Below are 20,736 nucleotides of genomic sequence, written 5' to 3'. Positions count from 1 at the left end.
GCTGTCTGTCCTGCCATAGTGTTTACCATGGCTGTAGGAAAGTGGTCCACGCTGTCGTCCACCATGGATTCATCTATCCAAATCAGGCTGCTGGGACAGCGCCGGGGGGGGGGGGGGGGGGGCTTGATGCACATGTGCACAGCTGCCTGCACGCCTGCTTGTGTCTGTCCCTCCGGGGTGCGGGTTTGTTTTTTTTTTGGGGGGGGGGGGGCGCAGCTCCAGGGCCGGGAGCACCCGCTGAGATGCGGCTGCAGCGAGGAGCCTTGTGCTGGGGACAGGCCAGGCCTGGGAGGGGGACAGGGAGGATGTGCAGCACCTTCCCAGGAAGGGGGGGGGGGGGGCCAAGGCCTGGCAGGATCAGGCCCTGAGTGTGTGCATGTGCATGTATGGTTATGCATGCTGTCCCCGGGGGGGCGGGGGTGGATTTTTTTTTTCCTTTTTTTTTTTTTTTGCATTTTTTCCCTCGCCTCCTCTTTTTTTTTTTTTTTTTTTTTTTTTTTCCCCTCCGTTTTTTGGCTTGCAGCCATGGGTCAACCTAGCCGCCCCTCCCGCCCCTAAAATATCCCGTGGAGGGCCCGGGGGAGCAGCACCCACCGTGCGGAGCGGGGCGCCACCTGGTGGCCGCAGGCTGCGCGGGGCGGCTCAGCAGCCCGGGCAGCAGGAGCGGCCGCGGCCAGCGCAGAGCCGCCCCGGAGCGCTCCAGAGCCCGCTGCGGGGAGACCAGCCGCTCCGGCCGAGCAGGCGGAGGAGCAGGGCTCCCGGGAGGGGGCCCCTCCGAGTCCCGCAGCCCTCACTCACCTCCAGGAGCGGCTCCTCCATAGGGCCCCGCCGGGGGAACACCGTAGGGGTTGGTGCCGGGCTGCCCATAGGGCCCTGCGGGTGCTGGGCTGCCTCCGTGGGGGCCCCCGGGTGCACCAGCTGGCGGGGGCGGATGCCCATAGGGCCCTGAGCCAGGCGGGGGCCCGTAGGGTCCCCCGGGTGCCGGGGCTGGCCCCCCTCCGTAGGGGCCTCCAGGGTAGCAGCCGGCCGGGGGGGCGCCGGGGGCTTGTCCTGCCGTGCCGGGGTAGCCCTGGCAGGGAGAGGGGCAGAGCTCGGGCCACGCGCCGCCAACCCTGGCCGCTGCGGGACAAGGCTGGCCCTGCCCTCCGACCCCAGCGCCACCCTCTGAGCCCCAACACCACCCTCTGACCCTGCCCCCTGACCCCCAGTACCACCCTCCGATGCCTCTGGCCCCCAGCACTGCCCTCTGACCCCTACCACCACCTGTGACCCCTGTGACCTGCCCTCTGACCCCCAGCCCTGCCCTCTTGACTCCTGTGACCTGCCCCCTGCCCTTCTGACCCATGACCCCACCCTCTGACCCCTGTGACCTTGCCCTCTGACCCCTGTGACCCGCCTGTGAGCAAAGAGACTGATCTACACCAGCCCCACACGGCGAGACAGTCCCAGCCTGGCAGCAGGAGCTGACAGTGCTCCGCATTCAGCACTGGGCCTGCTGGTCCCTCCTTTAGAGCAATACCTGCCTTGGAAAGTGCTGAGCCCAGGGCTTAAAAGCCCCAGAGATGCAGACAGTGAGGCCCGGACAGCATCTCTGCCAGATGCTCCGACAGCAAAAAACAAACAGTGCACATGGTATTTTAGTAGAGAACTGTAAACATAAGCTTGAAACTGTTTTTGAGTTTGGCCCCTACAGTCAGGAATAAATCAAGACAACCTCTGGCAATAAAGACAGATTTAATTATCCTATTTGTGACTAGAGCCCAGTTTAGCAGCAGCGGGAAACAGTGCTCAGACCTTCAATAAAGTCAGGATGTTTCCAAGCGAGAGCGGGAAGCTTGGACCACTGCGCTGTTAAAAGTGCACGAGGCTGAGGAAGGAAAGTCTGCAAGGCAAGGCAAGGCAAGCCAGGCAGAGGGACAGCACAGCTGAGGCTGAAACAACTTGTGTCTGGCAAAGAAAGATCTAAGCGTTCCCTGGGGGTCATGGCACGGGCTCACTCCTGTCTCATCCCCCAGGGTGGCAGAACCAGGCTCCAGTTTGGCAAGGAGGCACCCACTGCCTTCAAGTGGGGACAAGAAACCAAAGCCGTAGATGGCTGAGTCCCAACAGGGGTTCATGGCTCGCTGACGCCCACAGCATGGGAGTCCTCAGGCCGGTAACCCAGCCCGGGGCGGGGGGGAAAAATTCATTCTTCCAGGTGGAGCACGAGACGCACCCCAGCCAGACCGGCCAAGGGATCCCTGCTCCGCCAGGAGAGCTGGGCAGAGCTCCCGGCCAGCTCGCAGCCACGCTGGCCTCGGCCAAGGGCGTCACAACATCCGTGTCACTACCATCGTGAGGAAGTCTTCGTAGCCCAGCCGCACGTTGCCCACCAGCCCTGTGTCCTTCTCCCGGAAGGCGTCTGTCATGGTCTGCAGCTGAATGCAGATATGAATGAAGCGGTCGAGCTGGATGCTGGGGCTGGACGATCTCTGGGCATAGCGGGACACCAGCAGCTGGCTAAACTGGGGGCTCAGGTTATAGCCCATCTGCGAGAGAGCTGGGAAGAGGAAACACACGGACTAAAGCCCTGCGACAAGCCACTCCCAGGGAGAGCGACTGTGCCCTCCCTCCCAGGCGCTGTCACACACCCTGTCTGCCCCGGTTGGTTGAGGAGCCTTCAGACAGCGGGTGTGCGCAGACAGGGCTCTCGGGAGGGAGGAACCGAATCAAGGCACGAATTCCAGACATTTTCCCCCTTCATCAGACACCCACCCAACATCTCCCCCCAGAAAACAGGGTTTAACCACATGCTGTGTTGGGGAGGACATGGGAGAAGGGGTTTCCTTAAGGGAGGAAGTTCATGTTCCAGCCCTGCTGTGGCTCTTCGACTCTTCGCCTGTGGGAAGGCTCAGCCACCAGCTCTGCCAGGACTGGTGTAACCAGCCCAGGACGCTCCCAGCACTGCTCAGCAACAGGCATGGACTGCAGCTGCTGGGCTGCGGCTGTGCAGGAAGGATGCACTCTGTCATCTCAGAAATGCCCCTCCTGCTGTGTGGCAGTGCCAGGAGGATTATTCACTGGGCCAGGCCAGAAACAAACACCAGCTGGAGTCAGACAGCATCCCCCAGGGAGGGCCAGTGTGGTGACGCTACCCCTGCAACCCACTTGCCCTTTGCCCACCTTGCTGAAGCTCGCTGAAGTTGATGGAGCCCGACTGGTCCCTGTCGTACTGCTGGAAGAGGCTCCTCCACTGCTGGATGAAGCGCAACAAGGCTGAGAAGCCGTACACATCTATGCGACCTGAGCCAGTCTTATCGAACATGTCTGGGGAGGAACGAGTGAACAGCACAAGCCGGGCAGTGAGGAGCAGAGCAAGGATGCGCTACAGAAACCCCCGGAGTGCTCCAAGCCTCACTGCCTGGGAGGAAGGTACTCCTCCGGTCCTAGCACCCCAGCTCCAGCCCTGAAAGCCCTCCCTTGCCAGGACAGCGATCAAACAGGACCATTCAGGTCCCTAAGAGGCTGGCAGGAAGCAGCAACGAAACCTTTGCTTTTGCGATGCTGGGGCAAGCACAGAAATGCTGCAGCTCTGGCTCAGTGCCAGCGCCTGGAGCTCTCCCTCCCTTTGCTCCCTGGCTCTGTGGGAGGAGCACGTGGCTCCAGGATGCTGGGCTCGCTCAGACTCATGCAGAACTGAGCGCGTATTCGCTAAACTACGGCACAGCAGCAACACGAGACCAGACAGGTAGGTTTCCCTTCCTGAGCAGAGAGCTTTGGGCCTCTGACTCCTCTGTCCTCCGCCAAAAGGGCGCTCAGACCTGCACTGTTTGCTCCAGAGAGCGCTTACAGGCCAGCTGTAAGTGATGCTCGAACCAGAGGGGAACCACAGGCTGGACCTGGACTTCCCCTTATGGATGCAGACCTGATGCAAATCAGAAAAAAAGGGCCGCATCAGCATTAAAGCAGCATGAAAACCCCACCCCTGACAACATGCATGGTTCCTGTCCTGCCACCGCAGCAGGGAACCTGCTGGAGGGCAGAGAGAGTCTGGACTCACTTAGCATCAGCATGCAGGTATCGTTGTTAAACGCAGACCAGTTGGAGTTGACCAGCGCCTCCTTCAGCTCCTTCATGGAGATGTAACCGCTGCGATCGCTGTCCACTGCCTGGAACCAAGAAAAGGCCTCCTGGTCCACGCCAGGTGGGGCACCACCTGCGCAGAGAAATGCCACCAACAGCTCACACCTTCCATCAGAGAGGCTGAATACAGGTCCTTCCCCAGGGACAGCTCATGGAGATGCAGCCAGCACCCAGGGACTGGTCAGCACTTCTACTCTACATGGCTTTTACAGCTGTATGATCAATCCTGGGAAAAGACATCTGGGACTTGGAGTGTGATGTCTTGCGACAGAGAAAGGGAAGTAAATTAAACTTCTCGCGTAGCTCCGGAGCAGAGAACAAGCCATCGGGAACCATGCCATTCCAGCACAACAAATGCTCGTGACGCTGGCAGACGGATGTGTGGCTGTAAAGTTTTATTTCTGGTGCTCATGGTTATAGCCTCTTCAGCATTTTCTTCCCCATCAGAATTTTAAAATAACAAACTGAAACCTTTCAATTTAATTGAGACAAATAATTTATCTAAATACCACAGCTTCAATCCGGCTGAGCAACACGTTTTGCTGAAACACCTCCCAACACACTCAACAACCAGCAACATCTAGAGAAACCTTTTCACCTGCAGAGCCTTAAAAACCGGATCATCCCCCCATAACTGTTCATTCACCGGTAGGGAATTGGAAACACAGAGGAGATGTGCTGAAGCGTTGCTAGGATTCGGGAGTTTTGGGACCGCTGCACTGGGGCCAGGATAGGGGGCTTGAACCTGGTGGAGGGTAGCGTGGAGCAGTGGGAGAGGAGCGAACCCACTGAAATCAGCCCGGGACAGCGACGGGCCGGGACTGGTTCCTGTCCCAGGCAGGGACCAGCCTAGGGTGCCCGACGCTGCTCCTCAGCCTCTACGCTCTGCCCCTCTCTGTCCCCAGGGCTGCCAGGGAGGTGGCCAGGGAGGCCCCGCAGGAGGGGCCCCTCCGAGTCCCGCAGCCCTCACTCACCTCCAGGAGCGGCTCCTCCATAGGGCCCCGCCGGGGGAACACCGTAGGGGTTGGTGCCGGGCTGCCCATAGGGCCCTGCGGGTGCTGGGCTGCCTCCGTGGGGGCCCCCGGGTGCACCAGCTGGCGGGGGCGGATGCCCATAGGGCCCTGAGCCAGGCGGGGGCCCGTAGGGTCCCCCGGGTGCCGGGGCTGGCCCCCCTCCGTAGGGGCCTCCAGGGTAGCAGCCGGCCGGGGGGGCGCCGGGGGCTTGTCCTGCCGTGCCGGGGTAGCCCTGGCAGGGAGAGGGGCAGAGCTCGGGCCACGCGCCGCCAACCCTGGCCGCTGCGGGACAAGGCTGGCCCTGCCCTCCGACCCCAGCGCCACCCTCTGAGCCCCAACACCGCCCTCTGACCCTGTCCCCTGACCCCCAGTACCACCCTCTGACCCCTGTGACCCTGCCCTCTGACCCCTACCACCACCCTCTGACCCCTGTGACCTGTCCTTTTGACCTGCCCTGACTCTGTGACCCCGCCCCCGACCCCAGTGACCCGCCCCCCGACCCCAGTGACCTGCCCTCTGACCCGTGACCTTGCCCTCTGACCCCTATGACCCTGCCCTCTGACCCCCAGCCCCGTCCTCCGACCCGCTCTGGCCCTCTCGCCTCCGTTGTCCCCCGACCCCCAGTATCGCGCCCCAGCCCCTCCCACCGCCACCCCGGCCCCCCAGGGCTGCCCCGACCCCCCTCACCACCCTCCGACCCCCAGCGCCGCTTCCCCAACCCCCAACTGCTCTCTGACCCCCCCAACCCCCCCCCCGGACCTCCCCCACCTGCCCCGGGTAGGCCGCCATGACACCGCCCCGCCGCCGCCGCCGCTTCCGCCTCGCCCCGCCCTTCCGCCGACGTCACGGGCAGCGCGCGCGCCTATTGGCTGCGGCGCGCCCGCCCGCTCCGGGCGGCTGTGCGGCGGAGTCACGTGAGCGGTATCACCCGGCGTGGGCGGGGCGAGCCTTAAAGGGCCAGCGGCCTCCCTTTTGGGGGGGGGGTGGTCCCGCACCCCCCCCCGCCCCCCCGCGGCGGAGGAGACACCGAGGCAGCGGCCTGGCCGCGCACACACAAACACACCCAAAAAAAAAAAAAATTCGGTTTTATTGAGGCGAGCGGCGCGGCAGGGACCCAGGCCACCCCGCGCGCCCGGCCCCGCTCAGCCGAAGGGGCCCTTGACGCTCTTGGGGGCGAAGAGCGGCTGCTCCAGCGGCAGGGCGGCCTGGCACTCGGCCGGGCTGCACTGCCCCGTCTTGCCCGGCTGCCCCGTGGCGCCTGGCGGGCCGGGGACGCCGGGGACGCCCTGCTGCCCCACCGGGCCCGGCGGGCCCATCTTGCCGTAACCCGGCGGCCCCTGCGGACCTGCAAGGGAGGAGAAGAGGGAGAGGAGAGGGGCGACGCGGCGGGGCCGATGGCGGCGGGGGCGGCGGCGGGGGCCGGCGGCTCACCTGGGGGTCCCGGCGGGCCGCTGTCGCCCATGAGGCCCACGCCTTTCTCCCCCTTCTCGCCCTTGGCGCCCGGCTCGCCTGCGAGAGGACGCGGAGACGGGCTGAGCGGGCGGCGCGGCGGGAGACGGGACGGGACGGGACCGGCCGCCGCCGCCTACCTCGCATGCCCGGCACGCCTTGGCGGCCCTCTCTGCCGATCTGTCCCGGCAGGCCCGGCGAGCCGGGGGGACCCGGCCGACCCGGCAGCCCGTCCTTGCCCGGCGGGCCCGGCCGGCCCGGCGACGCCACCATCTCCATGGGGAAGTGCATCCTGGAGGTGTAGTAGGCCATGCGCTCTGCAGGGACACGGCACCGGCGGGGCTCAGCGCGGCGCCGGCGGCCAGGGGGCTCGGCTCCCCCCTCCACCCCCCCCTGCCGGCCCCCGGCCCTCACCCTCAAACATCTTGCTCAGCTCCTGCCGCACGAAACGCTTGATCTCGTCGTAGTTCACCGCGTCCGCCTGGAAAAGGGAGGGCAGAGGAGATGGCCGCCACCGCCAGCCCCCCCGCCGGCCCCCCACGCGCCTGCCCCTTCCTCCTCACCATCATCCCCGGGGGGCCCGGCAGCCCCGGGCTGCCTGCCGGGCCCGGCATGCCGGGGGGGCCCCTCTCTCCAGCGGCGCCCCGCGGCCCCACCAGGCCCATGGAGCCACTCTTGCCGGGCCCCCCCGGCGTGCCGGCTCGGCCCTTCTCCCCGGGGTAGCCCCTCTCGCCGGGCGATCCAGCTTCACCCTGCAAGAAACCGCGGGAGAGAGGCGGGATGCAGCCCGGGCACCCGCCGGCCCTGCTGTGGGCCGTCGCGGCCCGGCCCGGCTCGCTCCTCACCTTTTGGCCGGCCGGTCCCGCGGTGCCGGGCTTTCCCGGGGGGCCCTAGGGAGACACGGACAAGCAGGGTGGCAGGGCTGGCCACCGGGCCAGCTCGTGCCACCGGCGAGGCTGGTAGCATCTCTGCCATCCTCCTCCTCCTCCTCCTCCTCCTCGAGCAGCGCCGCGCCATGAGCGGGACGCAGGGGACGAGAGAGCCTGAGCGCAGCACGGGGGCCGGGGACCGATGTGCCTCGGGGCCGGGGTGACAGTCCCCTCCTGGCAAGGGGCGCCCCAGGGATACCTTGGCAGGGGCGGGAGGAAGCCGCTTTCCGGGAGAGGTCCAGCGGCAGCTCAGGGCGCGGAGCAGCAGCGCGAGTCCAGAGGAGAAAGCGCAGCGTGCGGGCAAAGAGAGAGAGCAGAGAGCGCGGCCGGCGCGGGGACGCAGATACCCCCGCGGCGCGGGGACGCAGATACCTCTTTACCGACCGGTCCGTCGGGTCCTGGCTCCCCCTGCAAAATCAAAGGGGAAACGTGAGATTAAGCCGGGTCAGTCGTGCTGTGCCTCGTGTGACCAGTCCTCACCAGTGCTCCCAGCACCGTGCCGGCACGCCGCCCCGCAGCCGTGCCCCCGGTGCCCGGCACTCACCGGTGGTCCAGGGTGTCCCGGCGGCCCCGGCTGTCCCGGCATCCCCGGCAGGCCTCGGTCCCCCGTCGATCCCCGCTCACCCTTCAGTCCCTGCGGAAGGGGCAGGAGGAAAGAGCCGGGCAGGCAGAGCCGGTGCCGGACGGCCCGGCGGGCACCCCCAGTTTTGGGGAGCAGGGTGCCCCCATCCCCAAGCTGCCTCCGCTCCCCAGCGCCTGCAATGCTGCAGCCGGCTAACGCCGGTGCCCGCAGCTCCGGCTGCAGGTGGGCAAAGCGGGACGGGGCGGGATGAGCCCTCGGCCGTGCCCGGCGGGGCCGTACTCACCACTCCGGCGAGGCCGGCGGGGCCCGGCTGGCCCGGGCTGCCCGGGGGACCCTGCGGGGCAGAGGATGCCGGCGTTGCGGCTGGGGGAGCCAAGGCGACGCCAGCCCCCCGGCAGACCTGCGCTCTCTGCCGGGGTGCTGCCGTCCCAGCATGCCGGGGCAGAAAAGCTCAACTTACTATAAGGCCCGGTGGTCCCTGCCGGCCTTGGGGTCCCATGGGTCCGGGGTCACCCTGTGAAAGGCAGCGGGATGGGAGGCAGTGGGATCGGCGGCAGCCCGCGGGGCTGGGGGCTCCCGCAGCCTCTCGCCCCCGTGCTCACCTCCGCTCCGGGCCGGCCCGTGTTCCCCGGCGGGCCAGGTTTGCCACAGTCGCCCTAGGAGGACAAACGGACACCGTGGGCAGCACGTCGAGCCGAGACTCCCTGCGCGGGGCCGAGGTCCCTGGGGCGGCCACCACTCTGGGGGTCACCGCCGGCCACCCACCTTTGGTCCTGGCAGACCCGGGTGGCCCGTCTTCCCCTTGAAGCCCTGCGAGGAGAAGAGAGGTCGGTCCAGGTTCCCACGAGCAGAGCTGTTCCTGCAGGCTCGCCACGTCCCCCTCCATCCATCCATCCATCCATCCATCCATCCATCCCAAACGCTCCAGCCCTGCCGCAGGGACACGCTGGGCGCCAAGCACCGGGGACGGGTGTCAAGGGAGGCCGTCACTCACCGGCGGACCCATCATCCCTGGCGGCCCGGGGGGGCCGGGGTCACCCTGGGGAGAAAGAGCGAGAGGGGCGGGTTGGGGTGCGCGGGGGGATGCCAGTGTGGCCGCTTTCCCGCCGGCAGCACCCGGCGCCTCACCCGCAGCCCTGGCTTGCCGTCCTTGCCGTCCAGTCCTTCCACGCCGGCGGGGCCCTGCGGGGGGGAGGAGGAGGTTTCGGAGGGCTGCTCGCTCCGAGGCCCGGGGATGCTGCCCGAGGAGCGCCGGGAGCAGCGCCCGGGGGAGCGGGGCCGTGCGGCGATGCTCCCCCAGCCGCCACGCGGCCCTGCAATACCGCCGGTCCCGTTCCCCCTGCCGAGGCTGGACGCCGAGCTGGGAGCAGGCCTTACCTGGATGCCCGGGGGGCCAGGGGGGCCGGGGGGTCCTGGCATCCCTGTGGGCCCACGCATGCCCTCGCTGCCCTGCAAGAGCGACAGGAGGGACGCTGCGGTGAGGGGCTGTGGGAGCCAGGACTCCACAGGAGGTGGAGCCAACCGGAGCTTTGCCGTATCCTGACACCCTGCAGCCACGGCTCAGCGGCAGGGTGCCGCGGCCTCGGGCTGGGCACAGTGTGTCTGGCACTGCTCCATCCCGCCAGCACCCGGCCAGACATGAGAGCAACCCTGTGGCACCAAACCCCGCAGCACTGAACCCTGCGGCACCAAACCCTGCGGCACCGGACCCTGCGGCACTGAACCCCGCAGCACTGAACCCTGCGGCACCGGACCCTGCGGCACCGAACCCTGCGACACTGAACCCTGCGGCACCGGACCCTGCGGCACCGGACCCTGCAGCACTGAACCCTGCGGCACCGGACCCTGCAGCACTGAACCCCGCAGCACCAAACCCCGCAGCACCGAACCCTGCGGCACTGGACCCTGTGGCACTGAACCCTGCGGCACTGGACCCTGTAGCACTGGACCCTGCGGCACTGAACCCCGCAGCACCAAACCCTGCAGCACCAAACCCTGCAGCACTGAACCCCATAGCACCGAACCCTGTGGCACCAAACCCCGCAGCACTGAGCCCCGCAGCACTGAACCCCGCAGCACTGAACCCCATAGCACCAGACCCTGTAGCACCAGACCCTGTAGCACTAAACCCTGCAGCACCAGACCCCACAGCATTAAACTCACCTTCTCAGCTGTGGGCCCCGGTGGCCCGGCCGGGCCAACCTTCCCCGGGAAACCAGGGGGCCCCTAAAGAGAAGAAGAGCGCTCAGGGAGGGGTGGGCATCGCGGTGGGAGAGCTAAACCACGTACATCCCGTCCTGTCTGTCTCCAAACTTGTTTTAACAGGCTTTGTTCTGGGCTCTGCCAGGCAGGACATGCTCACGTCTGCCAGGGAGAGATCCGTCCCCGGCAGCTCCCCGACCGCTGGGATGCTTGCACGACCGCGGCCGTGCGCCCTCCGCCCCGTCCCTCCTGCCATCGGTCCCGTGCACCCCGCATCCCACAGGACATACTCACAGGTGGCCCTGGGAAGCCCGGCTGTCCCTGGAAACCCTGCGGGGAGAGAAGAGGGGCAGGGGCAGAGGCTGGGAGCCGAGACGGCCCCGAGAGCCGCGGTCCTGCCCGGCCGGCGTCCCCGTGGCAGAGGGCGAGCCGGGGGACGAGCCGGCCGGGCGGGTGCCGGGGGCGCAGAGCCGCGGGATGCTCACCTGATCGCCCTTCTCCCCAGTGCCGCCTGGGAGCCCACGCTCGCCCCTCGGCCCCTGCGGCGGAGAGACGGCAGCTGGGGAGGTGGCAGGGCCGGGCGGGCGGCTCGGTGCCCGGCGCGCCGCCCGCCTCCTCCCCGCAGCCCGGCGGGAGCCGAACGGGCTCCTCCAAGCGAGCTGAAAGGCCGGGAGCGCCGCTGGGAACCTACCGTTGGCCCTGTGGGACCGGGGATGCCGTCCAAGCCAGGGGGGCCCTGGGGAGGGAGAGGAAAGCAGGGCTCAGGAGGATGTGGTGGGGGGCCGGGGGTGAGGTGGGCACCCCCGGCGCTGCCAAAATCCCGTCTGGCTGCTGCAGGAGCTGAGCACCCCCGGCTCCTCGCTGAGCCCTGCGGCACTCACCAGCTCCCCTTTCTCCCCGGGGGGGCCCATGTAGCCTCGCTCGCCTTTGATGCCCTGCGGAAGGAAGGAGGAGAATGAACCGCAGCAGGGGCTGGGGACAAGCAGGGGACATGGGGATGTGTGGGGCAGGGCAGGTGAATGGGGCATGGGTTACTGGGGACCAGTGGGGCATGGATGGGGCACAGGGGATGCATGGCGTGCAGGGCACAGGGGATGCGTGGGGCATCGGGGGACGGATGGGGCATCGGGACAGGGATGGGGCACAGGGGATGCATGGCGTGCAGGGCACAGGGGACGCGTGGGGCATCGGAGGACGGATGGGGCATCGGGACAGGGATGAGGCACAGGGGATGCATGGGGCATCGGGGGACGGATGGGGCATCGGGACAGGGATGGGGCACAGGGAATGCATGGCGTGCAGGGCACAGGGGATGTGTGGGGCATCGGGGGACGGATGGGGCATCGGGACAGGGATGGGGCACAGGGGATGCATGGCGTGCAGGGCACAGGGGATGCGTGGGGCATTGGGGGACGGATGGGGCATCGGGACAGGGATGGGGCACAGGGGATGCATGGCGTGCAGGGCACAGGGGATGCGTGGGGCATTGGGGGACGGATGGGGCATCGGGACAGGGATGGGGCACAGGGGATGCATGGCGTGCAGGGCACAGGGGATGCGTGGGGCATCGGGGGACGGATGGGGCATCGGGACAGGGATGGGGCACAGGGGATGCATGGCGTGCAGGGCACAGGGGATGCGTGGGGCATCGGGGGACGGATGGGGCATCGGGACAGGGATGGGGCACAGGGGATGCATGGCGTGCAGGGCACAGGGGATGTGTGGGGCATCGGGGGACGGATGGGGCATCGGGACAGGGATGGGGCACAGGGGATGCGTGGGGCACAGGGGACGCGTGGGGTACAGCTAGGCCACGCAGCTCCTGAGCACGGATGCAGTGCTCCCAGTGCCTGCGGGGACCCCATGCCCGGCAGGGACACGCGTACTCACGGGAAGGCCGGGGGGGCCTGTGGCACCTGGGTAGCCAGGCTGCCCTGGAGGTCCCTGCAGAGAAGGAGGACGATGCTGAGCCACCCAGGCCAGCGCCTGGAGCCTGCAGGGTGCCCACGTCCCCCTCCCGTCCGTGGGGCTTCGCCCCACCACTCACCGGCTCCCCTTTGGCTCCCTCAAGGCCGGCGGGGCCGCGTTCGCCCTGGAGACCCTTCGGAGAGAGAGCAGAGCTGCAGCGGGGGCTCGGCTGGCCCCCGCCCCGGGCTGCGCCCACCGGGCAGCACACGCCGGGGCAGGCCAGGGGCTGCGGGAGCCCGGGCTGCGCCCACCGAGGTTTACCATCTCTGCCAGCCTGCGCCGGCCCAATCCTGCCCTGGGCCGGTGCTGGCACCTCTGCATGCATCCCAGCCAGGGGCACCGGGAACCAACCCGGCTGGTGCCTGGCTGCTGCTGCCTCGAGCCCTGGCTGCACGGGGACGGGAGGTGGCAGCAGGGCCACGGTGCTGCGTCACCCTCGTCGGGGCTCGGCGCGGCCGTGCGGGGCTCGACGTGCGAGCACGGCCTGTCCGGGCGCGCTCCCCGCCGGAGCGCGGGGCTGTCGCCACGTGCAAAGCCCCTGCTGCCGGCACCGCGGGACGGACGCCGCCGGCAGCCCGGGCGCTGCGCGGGGCGCGCTCAGCTCGCTCCCGCGGGGGCTCGAGGCTGGCCCGGGGTTGCATTAGCACCCGGGGAGGCGGCACGGCTGCCTGCAGCGCGGCCGGCTGCAACCGCTGCCTACGATGCGTTTGGCACCAGGCAGCGGTCCCCATCCGCTGGGGACCGCGCCAGGGTGGCACAAGGCACGGGGAAGGACCCGGGAGCCCCCGGGGCCCCGAGTGCCAGGGCAGGCGCTGGCGCAGTGACACGGGGGCGGGGGGGGGTTAGTGGGGGTTACGTGGTGCCGACGTGGTGGGAGGCTGGACAGGACACGCTGATACACCGCAGAGCGACGACCCACACAGACCGTGGTGTTACGGTGCCATTAGCGGATGGGGACGGGAGCGGGACGCGGCCGCCGTGGCAGAGGGAGGGCAGGATCCTCCGCGAGCCGGACGGCGGGGGACAGCCTCTTCCCTGCCCTGGGCGGCATCCCGGACAGCGGGCTCTGCCGCCGCCTCGTGCTAGGCGGGAGCACGGCTGGAGACAGCATGATGAGGATGAGGATGAAGATGAGGATGAAGATGATGGTGGATGATGGGCTTCCTGGATGAAGGCCCAGGGAGGAGGAAGATGAGCCCAGGCAGCTCCAGCACCAGGGGGAGATGGTGGGCTTCCTAGCTCCGGCCGGGAGCGAGGAAGGAGCCCGGGAGCCGGCAGGAAGGGGCCGGCAGCCAGGTAGGCGCCGGGCCGTCGGTGCGCCCGTGGCACTCGGCAGGAGCAGCGCCAGGTGCCGCCGCCGCGGGCAGGTCCCCATCACGCCGAGCGCTGCCGGGCGGCTGAGGCTGAGCCGGCCTCGGGGACGGCCACCGTCGCCAGCGCGCCCACGAGCCCGCGGCCCGGCGAGGCCAAGCGCCACGACGTGGGGCGCGTGGGCAAGTCTTGCCCTCTGCACGGTGGCAGAGGGGGATCGAGCCGCCGCAGGTGCCTCCGGCACCGGGAAGGCAGGTTCCCGAGCTCAGGAAGGTCGTTCCCGAGCCCGAGGACCCCGGGCCGACCAAGAGCCCCCGCATGGAGATGGAGGAAGAGATGGAGAGCATGAGATGGACATGTGGGGAGAGGAGAGGAGGCGAGAGCCGGGCGGGAGGGAAACGGCTGTTCCCGTGGCCGGAGCCCTGGCGCGGGGCCGGCGGCCGGCGCCCGCAGGGTGCTGGGAGCGGGGACGGGGGGCACAGCCAAACCAAGCGGCAGCGACAGACGGCACAGAGCAGAGCCGTGCTGGTCCTTACGGGCAGTCCGGGTGCGCCCGGCGTTCCGGGAAAGCCTGGGGGGCCCTGAGGGGAGAAACAGGCAGGTCACAGGCTGGAAACGGCCGCCGGGAGCCGGGGCTGAGCCCTCGGGGCCAGGGAGCTGCGCCGGCACCGCGGCCGGGCGCCAGCCGCCTCTGCCTCCGGCTCCGAGTAAGCAGGCTCTGGGGTCTCCGGGGGGACAGCGCCTTCGCCTCCATCTCCAGACTCGCAGCAGCCGGCGTGGTGGGGACAGCCGTGCCGGAGCCTCCACCTGGGAGCAGCCCCAGCCCTCTGCCCATCACCGTAGCGTCGGGGCAGGGGTGCCCCTCGGTGACTTGCAGCAGTGGGGGACCGGGGCGAGGGGAGAGCCGAGCCCCCCCCGCCCAGCCTGCGTGTGCTGCCCTGGGGCTGTGATTTGACCCCCTCTCGCAGGGGCACGCGGCCCCACAGCCCCCCGCCCCCGGCGGGGTACTTACGACAGGCCCGGGCGGCCCTGGGGGTCCCCGCAGTCCTGGTGAGCCCTGGGGGGAGACGGGCGCAGTCAGGCGCGGGTGCTGGTGGGGGGCGAACCCGGCCCCGGCGCGGCACCTACCTGCTCCCCTCGCTCGCCGGGGATGCCCGGGGCGCCGGGATGCCCGGGCTCGCCCACGCAGTCCGTGTCGGGGCTGTCACCCTGTGGGAAACGGAGCCATTTCAGCAGATGCTGCCCGGCTCTGCCGGCGCCCCGCAGCCGAGCCCAGCCGAGCCCCACGAAGCGCTCCAGCGCCTCGGCCGCGGCCCGCGCCACCTCCCGCCACAGCCCCGCTGGCCCCTGCAAAGGGGCTGCAGCGCCGGGTGCCGCCCCGGCCGGGACCGCGGCGCTGCAGCGCCCCGGGACCCAGCCGGCACCTCCGCCCCGGAGCAGGGCCGGCACCGAGCCGGCAGGGCTGAGCGCTGCCCCGGGCTGCCGGCACCCAGCTCTCGAGAAGGAGGGGGTGTGGGAGCCCCCAGGCCTCCCGGCGGCGCGGTGCACTCACCCGAGCCTCCTCCGCCCGCGGGAACTGGGCAAAGCACTGCAAGAAAAGCCTGGAGTCACGGCCGGGTTAGCCCTGCCTCGCCGAGCGGCTGCAGGGGCCGCGGGGCTCCCGGCACCGCCTCGCTCGCCCTTAGGGCGCTCAGCACCTCTGCCCGAGAGGACCAGCGGACCGATGTGCCCGTTGCCCTCTGCCTCCTCCCTGCACCGCGCGCTGTCGGGGCAGCCCGACCCAAACCGGCGCCTCCTGCCCATGTAGCGCCTCGTGCTGGGGCCAGAAAGTGGGCGAACGAGCGTGGGCAGCGGGGCCCCGAAGAGCAGCAGGGCTGCATGCCGGGCACAGCGCCGGCATGGCCAGAGCGCACCCAGCCACGCGCGCCCGTGCTGCTGCGCACCCCTGCTGCGCTAGCCGGGGCCGGGGCCGCGGGAACCTCTCTGCTCCAGCACCCCGGGGCCCCCGGATCTCACCCGGAGACGGGCAAATACTCACACGGGCGCAGCTCTCGCTGCCAGGGGCGCCCGGCATGCCCTGGTCGCCCTTCTCCCCACCGGGCGCCTCGAAGGCGGCCTGCAGCTGGACGCAGTCCCCGCAGAGGGTCTGGCAGGAGGCAGCAGCGTGAGCGCGGCCCCGGGGCCCCCCCGCGCGCCGGGTGCCGGGCGCAGCGCGGGACGCCGTCCCGGCGCTCTCACCTTCAGCACTTCCATGTTCCTCTCGGCCACGACGGCCAGCGGCCCCTGGGACAGACGCGGAGGAGGGAAAGGGCCGGTCCGCGCGAGCAGGACACCCGCGTGAGCACCGCCGGCAGACCCGCGCGCGCGGCGCAGCCGCTACCTACCAGGTCTCCAGCCGGCCCAGGCAGTCCCGGCAAACCGTTGTGCCCTGGGATCCCCTGAAGCCAAGCCGAAAGCTTGAATACTTGAAGCCTTCGCTAAAAGCTGGGCAGTATCTGCCCCATGCTCCCTCTCCCATCGCTCACCTGGCGTCCCGGGGCGCCGGGGGGCCCGGGGGGTCCTGGAGCTCCGGGGGGACCCTGCAACACCCCAAAACACAAAGAGAGAGAGAGGGAGGAGGGTGGTGAGATGGGGCCGGGGGCGCAGCGCGGGGCAGGCGGCTGCAGCGCACGCGGGGAAAGCACACACCTGAGGGCCGGGCTGAGGCTGCCAGGACGTGCCGGTCCAAAGTCCTGGGGCTCCCTGGGGTGCAAGAGAAGGGCAGAGCGTTCAGCGGAGGCGAAGCGGGGCCGGGGGGGCGGGCAGCCTGGCACGGCCCCGCTGGGGCAGGGAAGCAGCTGGGGGCAGGGGGGCCGGCGGAGCGGGGGGCAGAGGCGGCAGGCGGACGGCTGCACGGCTCAGGCGGGCGCCGGCGGGCGCGCTGGGTGCTTACCGGCATCCCGACGTAGTTGGCGTCCTGGCGGGGGCCGGGCTGGCACGTGCATTCGCCGGCGTCTCCCTGGAGGAAGAGGAGGGTGAGGGCAGGGAGGACGGGCACGGGGAGGCTCGGGGGCCAGGGCGTCCCCCTGCCCGCTGCTCCCCGTGGCACGGGGGCACGGCCCGAACCCGACCCCCAGCACCGACTCACCTTCTCGCCGCGGGCGCCCTTCTCTCCCTGCGAAGAGGAAGGGCAGAGACGCGCATTAGCTGCCGCGGTGCCCCCTACCCATGCCCGGCTCCCACAGACAGTGGGGGCACGGTCGCCCTCTGCGCAGCGCCCGGGGGCTTTGTCCCTCCGCCCGCACCGCCCGCGCAGCCCTACGTACCGGCAGCCCGCTGGATCCAGGCATCCCGGGGAGTCCCCGCTGCCCTTCGCGGCCCTGCGAGGAAGAGGAGAGCAGGGAGCGCGTGAGGAAGCTCGCCTGGCGGCACAGACCTGGCGCAGTGGCTTTCAGCCCAGGTGCCCCGTGGCATGGGGAGGGACCCAGGCATCCGGCAGGATGCTGCTCCCAGGGCGTGCGGGTGCCCGGACAGGGCCAGCAGCGAGCGAGGCGCGGGGGGAAGGATGGTGATGCCCACCAGGGAAGGCAGGACCTACCGGCGGCCCCGTCACGCTGGTCCCTGGAGGCCCTGGGGGGCCCACGGCACCTTTGGGCCCCGGAGATCCCTGCAGAGAAAGGGAAGCGCGGCTTAGAGGTCACCGGTGGGCAGGGAAGGCGGACCGGCAGGGAAAGGTCTGCCGGCAGCTCCAGGGGTAGCATCCAGCTTCCAGCATGCAGCCGGGATGGATGCGGCTCCAGGCTGGGCTCGCAGAGGGGCAGTGGGACAAGCAAGCCCCCCACGACGGGAGGGCTCGGCAGGACGTTCCCTTACCTTGGCACCTTTCTCTGCTGCGGCCCCTGGGGGTCCCTGGGGTCCGGGGGGTCCCTGGGGACAGCAGATGGCATTAGCTCCCCCCAGCTACAGGATAGCCCGCGGCCACCCCGGCGACCCATGCGGGACCGGTGACAGCCCGCGCTGCGCTGGCCCCCTGCAAACACTGCCACCGCGCAGCAGTGACCCAGCACCGGCTCCAGAGACCTGCTCCGGCCGGGGTTACGCTTTCACCCCCTGCCCCGGGGAGCTGCGCGGGACAGACCCCCCATCCTGCAAGAGTCAGGAGGCTGCAGCCCACGTCTTGCCGGGTCGGGATGTGCATCGGGGAGCCCAAAACACTACTTACGGGTGTCCCAGGCGGTCCGGTCCTTCCAGGCTCTCCCTGGGGAAGAGAGAGCGCGTGAGCCGGCCGAGCCGCCGGGCACAGCACTGCACAGCACCTGAGGGCTATGGGGCCGGCTGGGGGGCCGAGCCGGAGCGGGCAGCCCGGGTGTGTGCCCCGTGCACTCACCTGCGGGCCCTGCTGGCCGATCCCCCGCGGACCCGGCTCGCCCTGCAGAGACACAGGGGTAGTGAGCGGCGCCGAGGGCCCCCGCGCCCCAGCCCCGCACGGCCCCCGCTCACCTGCAGCCCCTTCAGCCCGGCGGGGCCTTGAATCCCGGGCAGTCCCGGCTTCCCCTAAAACACACCGAGGTCAGTCCTGGAGGGCACGGTGCCGCCGGGGCGCCGCAGGGCACGGGGCACTCACGGGTCTGCCCGGCTGGCCGATGCCCGGGGGGCCCTGGTCCCCTTTGGCACCGGGTTTTCCGGGGATGCCGACCACGTCCGAGAACTCCCCTTGGAGAACGGGGCAGGATTCGCAGGCCTCTCCCTGGAAAGGATGGAGCAAAGGAGGGGAGGTCGGGATGGGGCAAGAGGACGGCAGGGAAGCGGGGCGGCCGGGGCTCCCCGGCACGGCTGCGGGGCACGCGTGGAGCCGGTGACGCTGGGGCGACAGGGGCCCCGCATGACCCCCGCTAGCCTGCAGCTACTCACCTTCTCGCCTTTGGGCCCAGCTGGACCCCTGATGCCGGGCTCACCCGACAGCCCTGGCAGACCGGCTGTGCCCGGGGTGCCCGGGTCCCCGGGGCTTCCCGCGTCCCCCTAGCAAAGAGGGGGACAAGGCTGGCACAGGGCAGGGAAGCACGTGGCTGCCCCCCCAGCCCCACAAACCGGGGGGTTTGCAGCCCTGGCCACCGTCCCCAGCCTCCCCCGTGCGGTGACGGGCTCCGCCGCTCGCCCCGGGCAGGCTGCCGCCCCGCGGTGCCCGGACGGGAGCCGCTGCCCCGCGCCCCTCTCACCTTCTGCCCTTTGGGGCCAGCGTCGCCGGGTTTCCCCTGGGGAAACGGAGGAGCCGGTCAGGCCAGAGCAACCCCGCAGCATCCTGCGCGGATGCCCAGGGCCGGAAAGGGTCCACTCACCGCTCGGCCCGGGGGTCCAGCCTCGCCCGGCTGCCCCGGCGGTCCGGGCACGGCCACCGTCGTCGCAGCCCCTTCGAGGGCCTGCGGAGCAGGAGGGCACTGCCCGCACGGCTCGCCCTGCGGAGGGGGGACACGTCCCGCTCGGAGCGAGGCCTCGGGGGCTGCTGCCCAGCGGTGGGAGGCGTGGGACCCTCAGCAGGACCCTACGGGGGCGCCTGGGACTGCTGCCCTGGCCGGGCTCTCATGACTGCCCCGTGCAATGAGTTGCACAGGTCTCAGCTGGGTTTCCCCCGCTTTGCCTACAGTTAAGCTCCTGCTCAGCCTTTTGGGCTGCGTGAGCCTCAGGGGGACGTGCGGACAGACGGAGCCGGACACGCGTCTGGGGGTGCATGGAGTGGAGGCAGCATGCAGGGGCAGCCCAGCCCTCCCCTCGCTCACCCGGGCAGCTCCTCATCCCGGAGCACCAGCGCTGGGACCTCCGTCCCCAGCACCTCCAGGGACGGAGCACACGGAAGCACGGAGAAGGGGGCGTTTTCGGGACAGGGCCGGGAGCGAGACCCTGCAGACCCCCCGCCGCAGGGCTCACCTTCTCTCCTTTGAGCCCCTGGACGCCCGGCTCTCCCTGGCCTCCCGGCAGCCCCTGCGTGGAGAAGGCACCGCGGAGAGGAGAGGCGGCTCAGCCCCGCGCGCGGAGCTGCAGACCCCGCGAGCCGCCGCAGCGCCACGCGGCCCGCCGAGCGCCCCGCTCACCGGTCTGCCCGCGGCTCCCCCTGCCCGCCGGCGCCCTGGAAGGCAGCGGAGGCAGCCGGGGCGGGCAAACAGCGCCGCGGGCACCGGGGCTCACTCACCTTCTCGCCCTTGATGCCGGCCAGCCCCGGGAGCCCCGCGTCGCCCTGCCGAAGAGCCAGCGCGGCGGTCACGCAGCCCCGTCCCCGCAGCCCCGCCACGGCGCACGCAGAAGGGATGGGGGGGCCACGGCCACGGCGTACTCACCGGCAGTCCCGGCTCGGCCTCGTGCCCGGCGGCGGGGCTGCGCAGCAGGGCGGCGAGGACGCCGGCCTCGCACGGCACGCACGAGTCGCCCTGCGGGAGAGGTGGCACGGCCGCGGCGCGGCTCAGGCCGGCTGCCGGGACTGTGCCCGGAGCGTGCCGGCCCGAGGCCGGTCGGCAAGGACGGACGGACACTCACCTTCTCCCCTTTTATCCCGTTGATGCCGGGGTCTCCCTGGGGAGAAAACAGAGGGAGCGGGCAGCAGCGCCGGGGGACGGGGACGGGTGCGACGGACGGCCCCCGGGACCACCTCGCCCTCCCTGGCCGGCGCCGTCAGCGCCGCCCTGCTCCGGAGGGGATGCTCAGCCCTCGGCTCCGGCACCACCTACCCTGTCGCCCTTGGGTCCGGCCGGGCCGGGTCTGTCCTGGAGACGGAGGGATGAAGAGGGAGCGTTAGGGAAGCGGAGACGAGGAGCCGGTGCTGCTCTGCACCCGCTCGGCCCCACGCGCCCTCCCGCAAGGTTCGGACTCACCGAGACGCCGTCCTTGCCCGGCGCTCCGGGCTCTCCTCTGGGTCCCGGCTTGCCGGGGAGCCCGGCGGCGCTGAGCATCCCCGGGGGGACGGTGGGGCACACCTCGCACGGCTCGCCCTGGCGGCGCGGGGACGGTGAGACGCGGCCCTCAGGGTCGCCCCGGACCCCCGCGGATGGACGCCGCGGCGGCGGAGGCGGGATGTGGCACAGCCCCCGGCCCGCCACGGCCACCACCCCGGGCGCTGCACTCACCTTGTCTCCTTTCGGCCCCGGGACGCCGGACGTCCCCTGCGGGAGGAAGGCAGAGGAGAGGGCTGGTT

At 70.3% G+C, this 20,736-nt stretch overlaps 2 protein-coding genes across 2 annotated transcripts in view; both read right to left on the bottom strand.

Moving 5' to 3' along the window:
* Positions 1-1,717: 1,717 nt before the first annotated feature.
* PEF1 (penta-EF-hand domain containing 1) lies at positions 1,718-5,999 on the bottom strand. The gene is made up of 5 exons (XM_068917496.1): positions 5,904-5,999; positions 5,097-5,367; positions 4,040-4,195; positions 3,163-3,306; positions 1,718-2,539 (listed from the first exon to the last, which is right to left on the bottom strand). The coding sequence occupies exons 1-5, from the start codon at positions 5,922-5,924 to the stop codon at positions 2,310-2,312; spliced, it is 822 nt and encodes a 273-aa protein (XP_068773597.1). The 5' UTR covers positions 5,925-5,999; the 3' UTR covers positions 1,718-2,309.
* Positions 6,000-6,222: 223 nt separating this feature from the next.
* COL16A1 (collagen type XVI alpha 1 chain) overlaps positions 6,223-20,736 on the bottom strand; it is a 28,887-nt gene continuing 14,373 nt past the window's right edge. Inside the window, exons 22-71 of the mRNA XM_068917497.1 lie at positions 20,669-20,704; positions 20,417-20,533; positions 20,273-20,308; positions 20,082-20,117; positions 19,886-19,975; positions 19,741-19,785; positions 19,479-19,532; positions 18,893-19,009; positions 18,773-18,808; positions 18,468-18,575; positions 18,181-18,303; positions 18,057-18,110; positions 17,944-17,985; positions 17,779-17,814; positions 17,430-17,483; positions 17,155-17,223; positions 16,883-16,936; positions 16,705-16,731; positions 16,510-16,575; positions 16,266-16,319; positions 16,103-16,156; positions 15,962-16,015; positions 15,816-15,860; positions 15,616-15,723; positions 15,130-15,165; positions 14,706-14,786; positions 14,590-14,634; positions 14,114-14,158; positions 12,346-12,399; positions 12,189-12,242; positions 11,180-11,233; positions 10,990-11,034; positions 10,784-10,837; positions 10,593-10,628; positions 10,260-10,322; positions 9,474-9,545; positions 9,225-9,278; positions 9,091-9,135; positions 8,862-8,906; positions 8,699-8,752; positions 8,557-8,610; positions 8,380-8,430; positions 8,058-8,147; positions 7,886-7,921; positions 7,430-7,474; positions 7,148-7,336; positions 6,999-7,065; positions 6,725-6,901; positions 6,567-6,644; positions 6,223-6,480 (exon numbers count right to left, since the gene is read on the bottom strand). Coding sequence (XP_068773598.1) covers positions 6,278-6,480; positions 6,567-6,644; positions 6,725-6,901; positions 6,999-7,065; positions 7,148-7,336; positions 7,430-7,474; positions 7,886-7,921; positions 8,058-8,147; positions 8,380-8,430; positions 8,557-8,610; positions 8,699-8,752; positions 8,862-8,906; positions 9,091-9,135; positions 9,225-9,278; positions 9,474-9,545; positions 10,260-10,322; positions 10,593-10,628; positions 10,784-10,837; positions 10,990-11,034; positions 11,180-11,233; positions 12,189-12,242; positions 12,346-12,399; positions 14,114-14,158; positions 14,590-14,634; positions 14,706-14,786; positions 15,130-15,165; positions 15,616-15,723; positions 15,816-15,860; positions 15,962-16,015; positions 16,103-16,156; positions 16,266-16,319; positions 16,510-16,575; positions 16,705-16,731; positions 16,883-16,936; positions 17,155-17,223; positions 17,430-17,483; positions 17,779-17,814; positions 17,944-17,985; positions 18,057-18,110; positions 18,181-18,303; positions 18,468-18,575; positions 18,773-18,808; positions 18,893-19,009; positions 19,479-19,532; positions 19,741-19,785; positions 19,886-19,975; positions 20,082-20,117; positions 20,273-20,308; positions 20,417-20,533; positions 20,669-20,704 — 3,342 coding nt within the window. The 3' untranslated portion in view covers positions 6,223-6,277. The remainder of the gene's footprint in view (positions 6,481-6,566; positions 6,645-6,724; positions 6,902-6,998; positions 7,066-7,147; positions 7,337-7,429; positions 7,475-7,885; positions 7,922-8,057; positions 8,148-8,379; positions 8,431-8,556; positions 8,611-8,698; positions 8,753-8,861; positions 8,907-9,090; positions 9,136-9,224; positions 9,279-9,473; positions 9,546-10,259; positions 10,323-10,592; positions 10,629-10,783; positions 10,838-10,989; positions 11,035-11,179; positions 11,234-12,188; positions 12,243-12,345; positions 12,400-14,113; positions 14,159-14,589; positions 14,635-14,705; positions 14,787-15,129; positions 15,166-15,615; positions 15,724-15,815; positions 15,861-15,961; positions 16,016-16,102; positions 16,157-16,265; positions 16,320-16,509; positions 16,576-16,704; positions 16,732-16,882; positions 16,937-17,154; positions 17,224-17,429; positions 17,484-17,778; positions 17,815-17,943; positions 17,986-18,056; positions 18,111-18,180; positions 18,304-18,467; positions 18,576-18,772; positions 18,809-18,892; positions 19,010-19,478; positions 19,533-19,740; positions 19,786-19,885; positions 19,976-20,081; positions 20,118-20,272; positions 20,309-20,416; positions 20,534-20,668; positions 20,705-20,736) is intronic.

This window comes from Struthio camelus, chromosome 23 (genome assembly GCF_040807025.1).
Source record: "Struthio camelus isolate bStrCam1 chromosome 23, bStrCam1.hap1, whole genome shotgun sequence".
Classification (NCBI taxonomy): domain Eukaryota; kingdom Metazoa; phylum Chordata; class Aves; order Struthioniformes; family Struthionidae; genus Struthio; species Struthio camelus.
Note: the sequence above shows the minus strand (reverse complement) of the source record. Positions and strands in the feature narration are given on the sequence as shown.

What these genes read in the sequence shown, in the direction of transcription:
- PEF1 (XM_068917496.1), bottom strand. Translation starts at nt 5,924, where the DNA reads ATGGCGGCCTACCCGGGGCAG. An exon ending in TGGAGGAGCCGCTCCTGGAG is followed by an intron (nt 4,196 to 5,096) that starts GTGAGTGAGGGC and finishes TTCTCTGCGCAG; the next exon opens with GTGGTGCCCCACCTGGCGTG. An exon ending in CTTCAGCGAGCTTCAGCAAG is followed by an intron (nt 2,540 to 3,162) that starts GTGGGCAAAGGG and finishes TCCTCTTCCCAG; the next exon opens with CTCTCTCGCAGATGGGCTAT.